Source organism: Eleutherodactylus coqui, chromosome 10, assembly GCF_035609145.1.
Source record: "Eleutherodactylus coqui strain aEleCoq1 chromosome 10, aEleCoq1.hap1, whole genome shotgun sequence".
Taxonomy (NCBI): domain Eukaryota; kingdom Metazoa; phylum Chordata; class Amphibia; order Anura; family Eleutherodactylidae; genus Eleutherodactylus; species Eleutherodactylus coqui.
In genome coordinates this window covers 61,761,047-61,772,962 of record NC_089846.1, presented here as the reverse complement: position 1 = coordinate 61,772,962, position 11,916 = coordinate 61,761,047, and the positions used below count along the sequence as shown (strand labels likewise).

The 11,916-nt window shown below is 50.9% G+C and overlaps 1 protein-coding gene across 1 annotated transcript; it reads left to right on the top strand.

Moving 5' to 3' along the window:
* The first annotated feature begins 2,589 nt into the window (after positions 1–2,589).
* On the top strand, positions 2,590–8,772 carry LOC136580524 (armadillo repeat-containing X-linked protein 2-like). Its single transcript, XM_066581142.1, has 3 exons — positions 2,590–3,783; positions 6,454–6,528; positions 7,507–8,772. The coding sequence occupies exons 1-3, from the start codon at positions 3,024–3,026 to the stop codon at positions 8,160–8,162; spliced, it is 1,491 nt and encodes a 496-aa protein (XP_066437239.1). The 5' UTR covers positions 2,590–3,023; the 3' UTR covers positions 8,163–8,772.
* Positions 8,773–11,916: the final 3,144 nt, after the last annotated feature.

Sequence of the window (11,916 nt, the reverse complement as noted above, 5' to 3'; positions counted from 1 at the left end):
CAAGCATGCTGCACCAAAGTTTCACCAAACGCGATTTGTTAAAAACAACATGCATGACGTTATTGGCATATTGCGAAAGTTTCTGTTGCAATTAGGAAAAGGCAAAAATTACAGCGGTGAAAGAACACACCACAAGCCTGTGTCTACGGCAACTATTATAAAGTATCTTGGCAACTCTGATAGCGTGCATGCAAATCTGCCTTTGACCACCCACACGCCTACAATGTTCTTATTGCTTTTGCTGCTAAAGCCACCCACACACTAGTGCATCCCTAGCTGTTATTTGCATGGAAAAAGTTTCAGGAGTAACTCATTTGCAAAAAAAAAAATGCCAACTACTACATCTGCAACTGTTTACTGACAAATACGTTGTCAAACAAGTGTCAAAGGGTTGAAGCCACACTGAAAGTTAAAAATGGGTTCTATTTTCTTATTTTCCTACAGCTCGCGTCCAGCGCCGTGAGGCAGGAATGGCAGGTGAGGCGGCTACAAGGCCGAGAGGTAAGGCACTAAGCTCAGAAAGGAGACAAGACTTAAAGGGGTTGTCCCGCGCCGAAACGGGTTTTTTTTTTTCAATAGCCCCCCCGTTCGGCGCGAGACAAACCCGATGCAGGGGTTTAAAAAAACAAAACAAAACGGATAGTACTTACCCGAATCCCCGCGCTCCGGTGACTTCTTACTTACCTTGCGAAGATGGCCACCGGGATCTTCACCCTCGGTGGACCGCAGGTCTTCTGTGCGGTCCATTGCCGATTCCAGCCTCCTGATTGGCTGGAATCGGCACACGTGACGGGGCGGAGCTACGAGGAGCAGCTCTCTGGCACGAGCGGCCCCATTCAGAAGGGAGAAGACCGGACTGCGCAAGCGCGTCTAATCGGGCAATTAGACGCTGAAAATTAGACGGCACCATGGAGACGAGGACGCCAGCAACGGAACAGGTAAGTGAATAACTTCTGTACGGCTCATAATTAATGCACGATGTACATTACAAAGTGCATTAATATGGCCATACAGAAGTGTATACCCCAACTTTGTTTCGCGGGACAACCCCTTTAACAGTGGTAGTGCGAGGAGGTAATAAGTTCTTGCATTGCCAAATATTTTGTATACCAATTTAGTATTTTTGAATGTTTCATAGTATTCTGTTTTTCCACAGAAACCACCTATGGGCCAACACCACCGGCATTGAGTGCGTTAGCGGAAGGGACTGTGGAAGGTGTGCAACCAGCTTCTGCAATTACGGAGGAAAGAGCTCCAGAGCCCACGACCACGGTAGCACAAGGGCCTGGTAAGTAAATTGCCTTAAAGTCACACATTTACGCTGAGCAGAGCGCTTCACTTAGCTGTACACTGCTCGTAAGCATTAAACTGCAAGCACTTATGATAAAGTGTCAGCTGTTGGGAATTTAACGTACCACTTCAATTTCAAAAACAAAGCCATTATGAGAAAAATCGCAAGATTTTCCCCAAATTGCTGACTCAATAATGAGTCATGTGTGCATTCCCATACGTAGTTGCCTTAGTAGAAATAAGGGCTCGATGCACGTCAGAAAAAGGCGCTGCGCGTCTGTTATAACGCTACACGTTGCACTTTATTACTGTGCTTTTCACTGAATGTTTAATTCTGAAGCATTTGTAATTTTATATTCTCTCAATGAATCACACTGCCCCTCTCTGTTTCTTTGCTTATAGAATTAGCTCTTACGTGAACAAGTGTGAAACAACTTATTTGTTCAAATGTTGCAATTGGCGTTAGGTTTCTACTTCCTTTTCAGCTTGTGTTGTGAACGTTTGATTCCCAACTGCTCTCACCGTGTTCATCACACATCTCATAAAACTAGGTGGCAGTTGTTTGAACATAAATATTTCATAATTTAGGCAGTAAGTTCAAACCAGTAAAGGTAACTTGCGTCTCTCCGGATGTGATAAGGCCATGCAGCAATGCAGTGCATAGTCACCGATAACTATACACGCTCCACAATTTTTTATTTATTGGTGTTAGAACTGACAAGCTAAACCATGTCGGTTTGTGCGTTAACTTCTGCACAGGAATAAAGCTATTTCTGTGGCTCTTTCGCATACACAGTAGTAATTCCTTATGTAGGGCATTCACTGTCTATGTCAATTGTTCACCCCAAAAACACACAAGTACCAGCAGCACTACAGCAAACCCTTATCCAAGGGGAGGCTCTTCCTGCACAGCCGTTAATCAGGAGACAGATCCCAATCTTCCAAACAATTCCTAAAGTTTATCCAAAAAAGGCAGCAGGAGCATTCAGGTGCAGTAAAAACAGGTATTTTCTTTATTCCATCCTCAGTAATCACGCAACGTTTCGGCCGTTACAAACAGCCTTTGTCAAGTTTGTAACGGCCGAAATGTTGCGTGATTACTAAGGATGGAATAAAGAAAACACCTGTTTTTACTGCACCTGAATGCTCCTGCTGCCTTTGTCCATGTCAATTGTTGTGATAGTGGATGGCACTAAGCAAGAGGTCTCCCTTATATGTTAAGTTTGTGGTGGTGCAATAAAGGTCTGCCGGAGCCGGAAGCCCGCAGGGCGGTAGGAGGAAGGCAGCATGATAGGGTTAACGGGGAGGAGGGGGGTTAATTAGAGTAGAGGATGCCGGGAGGGGGCGGAGCTTAGGAAGAGGGGGTTAAATAGAGGGGTAGCGCAGGGAAAGGCCATTACAGCGTCCAGAAGAAGAGGAAGAAAGAAGCTGAAGTTAGAAGACCCCAGCGGACCGAAGACCCCAGCGGACCGAAGACCCCAGCGGACCGAAGACCCCAGCGGACCGAAGACCCCAGCGGACCGAAGACCCCAGCGGACCGAAGAGCCCAGCAGTCCCAAAGAGCCCAGCAGACCTGAGGTGCCCGGCGGAGCTGAAGAGCGCGGCAGACGGCAGCGAGGCAGGGAGACTGAAGACCGGAGACCCGAGGTGCCGAAAAAGAAGCAGCGGAGGCAGTCCCAAAGAAGAAGAAAAGAAAAAGAAGAGCCCGAAGACCAGCCACTTACCGGGAGAAGATGGAGGCGATCCTCGAGAAGATCCGGGCGGAGGCAGAAGAAAGGGGGCTGGACTGGCTTGTCCAGCTCTCCGGTGAAGCCCTGGGAGCAGCGGCGGTATCCACGGCAGCGGCGGCAGAAGCAGGAGCAGCGGGAGCTCGAGCGGAGGCGGCGGGAGGTGCAGAGGCGGCTGCAGAGGTCCGGAGTCGGAGGACAGGTGCGGGGCCGGCGGCGGCAGCACCAGCGGGGCTGGCAAAAGAGCGGCCGCGGAGGGCGCGTGCACCAGAGAGACTGAGCCCCGAGCACGCTCCCTCACGCAGGCAGAGGCTGCGGAGTGCCTCTCCGGCCCCCCCCCGTAGTAGGCTCCCCCCGGCAACACCAACAGGCAGGGGGAGCAGGGCGGGGAGGACTCCCGCCAAAAGACGAGGTGCGGCGGGCAGCGCGAGGCCCCGTGCTGAGAGGGGGGCGGGGCCAAGCGCTGCACAGAAAGCAAAGAGCCTGGAAGGGGTCGGGGGCTGCTCACCCGGAGGTGCATCGGAGGGGGAGCAGCCCTGCAACAGTTCAAGTGACGGGCGGCCCGCGGTTTCTCGGGGCCCGGCGGCGGAGTCATCCGGAAGGCGTGCGACGGCGACAGAGGTGGCCTATGTTTCTTCGGCACCAAGAAGATCGGAGGCGGTTGCGGTCCCAGCAGAGCGGTCACAGCCCGGCGTTAGCAGAGTCCAGGAGGAACAGCGGCAAGACTGGTCGGCGGCTGGTGGGTCCACAGCCCCTACGCAGCCAGGTGAGTCATGCTCTATGTCTGGTGTGTCCAGCAATGTTAGCCGCGTGGCGCATGCGGGGTCTAGTAGTGGGGTATTTGCGGGGGGTAGCGCTGCATTAACTAACGCGCTAGGGGTAGGCGGCGAAGCAGGTGCATTGCTGGGGGTGGTATTAGAATTGCTGAGGAGGCAGGGGGTAGGTTACGCTCCGTCGCCTGTCACAGCATGGAACTCACCATGCAGTGCGTCGTCCAGCATTAGGGACGGACCGGGAGGACCGTTTGCTGGTGGGACTGGGGTAGGACAGGCGGTTGGGGTGTTACAATCTGCCCCGCTGGTAGGACAGATGTCCACGAGCGGGTTACAGACGGGGGCACAATCCACTGGGGAAATCTCTCAAGTGGGGGGTGCAGCAGGTACGTTGGAGTCAGGGGGATCGGCCGGGGTGGCAGTAGCGGTCCAGACAGAAAAGGACGGGGAGGGGGTGCGGCTAGACGATAAGGCAAAAGGCGAGGTCTACGTCTGCTTTGAGGGCCCGTTGGGGGCCCACCTAAAAAAAGAGGTGAGGGAAAAGATTTGGAGGGACGAATATGTCGAGATATTCTCCCTCCTACCCTTGGAAAAATTTAATTTAGACAAGGGAAAGCGGACTGAGTTTAAAAAAGAGGAGGAGGAGAAGCGTAGGTGGCGCCTTATACCCCAGACGTTCGCGAACTGGCTGCAGGCGTTTGCCATTCTAGCGAGCGTAATCGGAGAAAAAGCGCCGGACAATTGCTCCGGCCTTTTCTGTTACATGGACTCCATTGGTGAGGCCTATCGAGTGTATGGGGGACAGACCTGGCTGCGCTATGATGAGCAGTTCAGGCAGCGTAAGGCAGTGCGCCCATCGATCAGATGGGATCACAAAGATATAGGTCTATGGTTGAGAGTAATGGCCCCCGCGCGGTTCGGTCAGCCCTTTCAGGGCAGTGCCGGGTCCTTCGGCTCGGCCTCTAGTTCAGCCGGGGGGCAGGGTGGTTCAGCAGGGGGGAGTAGGACCGGGTACTGCTGGCAGTACAACGAGGGTCAGTGCAAGTTCGGAGCAACATGCAAGTTCCGTCATGCCTGCTCTCACTGCGGCGCGGGGTCTCACGGGGCTGGCAGATGTTTCAAGAAAGGAAAGGGAAAAGGTCCAGGGGGTTTTGCGAAAAGGGATGACCCCAGTGATTCTGGAAGAGATGGTACCGTACCTAAGTAGGTACCCGGATAGAGAGAAGGCGGAGTTATTGTTTAAGGGTTTTAGGGATGGTTTTCACATCCCGCCTCCGGTTCATGGGGTCCCCTTTTCGTTAAAAAATTTACGTTCGGCGTTAGAATATCCGGAAGTGGTGACGGAGAAGCTAATGAAAGAGGTTAGGTTAGGGCGCATGGCGGGGCCGTTTGAAGAGCCACCCGTGCAAGACTTTGTGGTGTCACCTTTGGGAGTGGTACCGAAGAAGGAGCCGAATAAATTTCGGCTTATTCACCACTTATCGTACCCAAGGGGGGCGTCTGTAAACGACGGAATAGACCCCGAGCTATGCTCGGTGGTGTATACATCGTTTGATGCGGCGCTTCATTGGGTTCGGAACTATGGAAGGGGGGCATTGATGGCAAAGGCTGACATAGAGTCAGCCTTTCGCTTGCTGCCAGTAACACAAGAAAGTGTGAGGTTGTTGGGGTGTTTTTGGGCAGGGAGTTATTTTGCGGATCGTTGTTTGCCCATGGGATGCTCAATCTCATGTGCATACTTCGAAGCGTTTAGTTCGTTTTTAGAGTGGGTGGTGAAGGACACGGCGGCAGTGCAGTCGGTCATTCATTACCTGGATGATTTTCTGTGCGTAGGGCCCGGGGGTTCGCCAGTTTGTGCGAACTTACTGGGAACCTTGCAATGGGTGGCCAAACGGTTCGGGGTGCCTCTGGCACCGGAAAAGACGGAGGGGCCCACAACTTGTTTAAGTTTTTTGGGCATCACCATTGACTCTGAGGCAATGGAGTGCCGATTACCAGAAGAAAAATTAAGAAACTTGCAGGAGGAATTAGGTGCGGCGCGGGTGGCGAAGAAAATCACGCTCAAAGGGCTGCAGTCACTGCTGGGCAAGCTGAATTTTGCCTGCAGGATCATGCCCATGGGCCGGGTTTTCAGTAGACGGTTGGCGGCGGCAACAGCAGGGATTCGGGCCCCTCATCACTTTATCCGTTTGGGAGTTAGTCACAAGGCGGACCTGGCAGTTTGGTCCGCCTTTTTAGAGAAGTACAATGGCAGGTCGGTAATTATGGGGGAGGTCAGTAGCAACGTGGACTGGGAGCTCTATACAGATGCAGCAGGGAGCGCAGGCTTTGGGGCCTATTTTCAAGGTAGATGGTGTGCGGGGGAATGGCCGGAGCAGTGGAAGCAAGAAGGCTTAGTTCGGAACTTAGTACTATTGGAATTATTTCCAATAGTAGTGGCTATCACACTGTGGGGTAACCACTTCCGTGATAGAAAAGTAAGATTCCACTGCGACAACATGGGGGTGGTGCAGGTGATTAACAACCTCTCTGCGTCATCCCCCCCGGTGGTTAACCTGCTGCGTCAGTTGGTGCTAGAGGCCTTGTCATTAAACATGTGGGTAGTAGCGGTACACGTTCCAGGTGTCGAGAACTCAATGGCGGATGCTCTCTCTCGCTTTCAGTGGGAGCGGTTCCGGACACTGGCGCCGGGTGCGGAGAAGGAGGGGAGGAAGTGCCCGTCTCGAATCTGGAACGTGGTAAGCGAGCAGTGGGGGGCCTGATAGAACGGTCACTGGCTCGGCGGACTAGGGCAGCATATTGCGCAGCGTGGAGCGAGTGGGAAGAATGGTTGAGGCAGCGTGGGGGGGAGCGTTCAGAGGAGGATAGAGTGGGCTTGCTGTTGAGTTGGTTGGGAGAGAGTGCAGATTTGGGTCGGTCAGTGGCAAAAGTGAACCAGTTTATAGCGGGGGTGGCTTTTGGGTTTAAAATACGGGGGGTGGAGGACGCGACAAAAAATTTTTTGGTAAAACAGGCGCTGAAGGGTCTGAGGAGAGGGAAAGGGAGACAGGACACTAGGCGACCGGTATCATTTGATGTTTTGGAGAAATTAGGGGAGGCGGTTGATGTTGTTTGCGGAAAAGAGTTCGAGCGGCGGTTGTTTAGGGCGGCTTTTTCATTTGCATTTTTCGGGGCCCTACGGGTAAGCGAATTGGTGTCACCTAGCAAGACCGTGGGGGGCGGCCTGCAGGCGGAGGATGTGCGGTTGGTAGACGGGAGGTTGGACTTGCTTATCCGTCGGTCCAAGACGGATCAGCAAGGACGGGGGCAGGTGATCCGGTTGGGTGAGGTGCCGGGGGCCAGTATGTGCCCTCTGAGTGCCTGGGAGCAGTATAGCAAAGGGTTAAATTTTCGCACGGGCCCATTTTTGCGGCACGAGACCGGGGAATTTTTGTCGCGTTTTCAGTTTATAGCGGTGTTCAAGAAGGCCTTAGAGGTGGCGGGTTTTAATAATACACAGTTCGGGTCTCACTCATTTCGGGTGGGGGCGGCGACGGAAGCGTCAGTAAGAGGTATGGGGGAGGAGGCAGTGAAGAGGATAGGTCGGTGGGAGTCAGGGCGTTTTAAATCATACGTGCGACCCCACCTGCTTTAAATTCAAGGCGGGGTCGTCTGGAGGGTGGGGGGGGTCATAATGGCGGTTTGCTAATATAGTATTGTTGCTGTTTATTTTACAGATGGTCGTCCAGCATTAGTTTGGATCTTGGGAGACTCCTATGTTTTTTGGGGAGCAGAGAGAGCGGGGGTACGGCCGAATGGGAGGCAGCTACGGTTTCAGAAGAGTGAGGCGATAGTGAGATGGATGGGGATTAGAGGGATGACTTGGGGCAGCGTATTGGAGGAAGTTGAAAGGCGGGTTAGGTGGGATAGGGCGCCGGAGGTTTTGGTCATACACGTGGGAGGAAACGATTTGGGAAAAAGGAGGTTTAGGGACCTATCAAGGGACATAAGGTATGACTGTCTTAGACTGCAAGCGTCATACCCGGGGACGGTCGTAGTGTGGTCCGAAATCGTGCCTAGGAAAGTTTGGAGGGGGGCGCAGTCGGAGAAGGGCCTGAACAGAGCAAGAGTGAAGCTCAACAGGGAAGTGTCGCGGTTCCTGGGCAGCAAAGGGGGGGTAGCAGCGCGACATATAGACCTGGAGAAAGGGGTCGGCAATTACTGGAGGTCAGACGGCGTCCACTTAAATGACATCGGCATTGACCTATGGACGGAAGGATTGCAGGAGGGAATTGAGCGGGCGCTATTGGTGTGGGGGGCGGCGCAGGCTCAAGGTGGTCGAGCCTCACTTGCTGTGGCAGGGGAGGGGGAGGGGCCCTTGGAGCCCGTGTAGAAGGTTAGTGGGGGAAGGCAGGGGCTACATAGCCCCTTCCCCCCTTTTTTGTATTTGGTCAATCGTGGCCTGTCGCCTCCTGGGTTACAGGGCGGAGCCCTGATAGTCGGTGGGAGAGGCTAGCCAGGGGTGGCTAGCCGGCCTCGGGGTCGGGAAGAAACGGCGGCCGGAGGTTAATGGGGAGTTTGCTTGGGCTCCCGAGTCTGCCACCGGCGGCGGGAGGAAGAAGGTTTTGGAAATAGCGTCGCCTGAGCCAGCCAAGTTGCGGCTGGTGACCGGGACAGCTATTTCCTCTGTTGGTTTGAGGCGACAGGATATTTTTAGAAGTAGGAGGGGCTCCAAGGTCCTCTTCGCAGGTTTTCCATTAGGGAATGTTTATAATGGTTAGGAGGTTATAATGGTGTATGATATATTTGAAAGGAAATGCGTTTAAAAATTTTATGTTAATGTTGTTTGTTTTAATAAATTGGCTGCTGTGGCCAAATTTTATCCAACAGATGGTGTCGGTGGTCTGTTCGGGTAATGGTAGGTGGGGAGGGGGATTTAAAGGGGTAAGGTCATAGCAGCATACGACTCCGTTATACCCGGGTCAAGGTCTGCCGGAGCCGGAAGCCCGCAGGGCGGTAGGAGGAAGGCAGCATGATAGGGTTAACGGGGAGGAGGGGGGTTAATTAGAGTAGAGGATGCCGGGAGGGGGCGGAGCTTAGGAAGAGGGGGTTAAATAGAGGGGTAGCGCAGGGAAAGGCCATTACAGCGTCCAGAAGAAGAGGAAGAAAGAAGCTGAAGTTAGAAGAGTCCCGCCCGCCCGCCCTAGAAGAAACCCAGGGGGGGAGAGGGGTGGGATCACGGGAAAGGGCTTTCGTCATAGCAGCAGGGGAGGGGGAGGGGCCCTTGGAGCCCGTGTAGAAGGTTAGTGGGGGAAGGCAGGGGCTACATAGCCCCTTCCCCCCTTTTTTGTATTTGGTCAATCGTGGCCTGTCGCCTCCTGGGTTACAGGGCGGAGCCCTGATAGTCGGTGGGAGAGGCTAGCCAGGGGTGGCTAGCCGGCCTCGGGGTCGGGAAGAAACGGCGGCCGGAGGTTAATGGGGAGTTTGCTTGGGCTCCCGAGTCTGCCACCGGCGGCGGGAGGAAGAAGGTTTTGGAAATAGCGTCGCCTGAGCCAGCCAAGTTGCGGCTGGTGACCGGGACAGCTATTTCCTCTGTTGGTTTGAGGCGACAGGATATTTTTAGAAGTAGGAGGGGCTCCAAGGTCCTCTTCGCAGGTTTTCCATTAGGGAATGTTTATAATGGTTAGGAGGTTATAATGGTGTATGATATATTTGAAAGGAAATGCGTTTAAAAATTTTATGTTAATGTTGTTTGTTTTAATAAATTGGCTGCTGTGGCCAAATTTTATCCAACAGATGGTGTCGGTGGTCTGTTCGGGTAATGGTAGGTGGGGAGGGGGATTTAAAGGGGTAAGGTCATAGCAGCATACGACTCCGTTATACCCGGGTCAAGCTTTAGCGCTTCGTGGGTTTTTTGTCCGCAACAACACTATGCATTCAGCTTTAGGTTTGTCACTATGGTCTTGATTGGAGCAAGGTGTGACAAAAGTAACAGATTTTATTGCCAAAGGGGACGTTGGTGATGTAGCAGTTTTGTTGGTCAGCAGATGTTTTAAAGAATGTGCCGCGGAGGTCAATGGGATATATAGATTTACATGGTTAACCCTGTTTTGAACAGTAACGTGGGCGTTGAATGTAATAAGTTGTTTGCTATGGAAATAGGAGTAATGTATTTCTAAATTGTTGGTAATGTAATACTATTTTGCTGGGCCCCCCAACTGAGTTTCCAAACAAACATTTCTCATGGTACAAGTATATTTGGCATCTTCTATCGTGTATCCTGCACAGTTGACCGTAACGCGAAAGTCTAACCGCGGAACTAGGCCCAAGATTGTGAAAACTTATCGCTTTGGCCAACATAATTGTATGGTGTTATGGTTTGTTTTTTTTATTATTGACAAATTTTACTTGCCCTACCTACCTGCCTGTTCACCAATGTGTTTAACTTGTCGACGACAAGCTGTTGCTGGCCCAGTTGTTTCCTATATGGTAGTGAAGACAGTGCTGCAATGTGTCTGCGTTATCACAATGCATTATGTATATTTGAACTGGACTATTAACTTTGTGTTGCAGATTTGCACATTTACCCAAGTAGCAGAACGGTTGAAACACTGCGCGATCACATTATTAATTGCACAGCCCCTCTACTAGCAACTCAACAGCTACTGAACGAAGCTCTGGAGCGTTTGGCGGAGCTAGACCAGTGGAAGGAGGAAAATGTGGGAACACGCCTCTGAGTAGTTGGATAGTTTAGACAGCATTTTAAAGTGTTACTAGTTTAAACTTGGTACTTAAAATGTTTGTTATATTGTCGAATTGCAAGTTTTTAATTAAAGTTTTTATGATTGAACGTCTCAGTGGGCCGCAGCGTAACATAAGTTGGCTGTTGTTTTCAGTTCCTTAGTCATTGCGCAAAGTGGTGAAAATCTGTACAACAATTTAGGCCAGCTGTGGAAACTATTTAGTGAACCAAAGTTTCCCTGTTGATGTAAACGCCGAACCAAAATGATGGAACAACATGACAATAAGCAGGGTCTAAGTTGTTTCTTATTAAATTTTTTGCCAAAACCTTTTAAATTACTATGTTCGCAATGTAAATACATTGTTTGGCGGACCCGTTTACATACGCAAACTTTTTATTAACTAAACAGCTGAACTACAGCAAGCAAAGCTCTCAATGTCGCGACGCAGCATAAAGAAACGTCTGGGATTACGAATTGATGCTTGTTAAATAAGAGCACAGTCTGCCTAGAGAACACAATATTAGCCATTTGTGAAAATATAATTAGAGTGTTACTCATACAACACTGTTTTAGTAAAAGTAGTACACCAAACTACTGTTGGCAGGCTTATGCGTGTGCAGCAGGGGCTTTTCTTATGGGTGTATTGCAGCACTCAGCAGTGAATCATGGATCATTGACAAATCATTTGTTAGTTGTCTGGGTGATACTAAGAGCAGATGAGTCAGTCCCCCTGTAAAGTGCAAACAAAACCACAAATATTAGCTAAGACATAGTGCTATTGCGAAGTCTGTTATTGTCGCCGTTGTGATGTAAAAATCTAATATTGCTCACATACAATGCTAACTTTATGCGGGGCTAAGGGAAGCCATGCATGGAACTGTTGGAAAAGGCAGACATATTGTTTGTACTGCAAGTGGGGAAAATCAAAGTGGGAAAATATTGAAATCATGACAGAGTATTCAGACGTGGTTACACAGCTGCTAGTCTAAAAACTGCGCTCGATATCCGTTGTGCACAGTTATGCGTGTATCTGCAAGGTTTGGAGCTAGTGCTAATGACTAGTATACATACGTGCAAAAGCAGAGCTTCGTATTTCCAAATCCAACGTACCCAAATGTTAGGATTTACAGTTGTTGCTGCTGGTTGCCCCGGAAGTGAAATTAGAGCAACTGCATAAGTCTTCAGACTATGCTTTTAGATTATATGAGTTCGTTTGCAGAATAAATGTCACCTACGTGAAAGATTGGAGAAAGGGAACCTTAGTGCTTTAAAATTGTCTATCGCATCTGCAATTGCATGACACTTTGCATAGTAAAACTAAGTGAAAGTTATACTAAACAGCATGTTGGGACATCTGCAAAGCGCTTGAGCCATCATAGAAGAGCAATTCCTTTGTCGGCCACC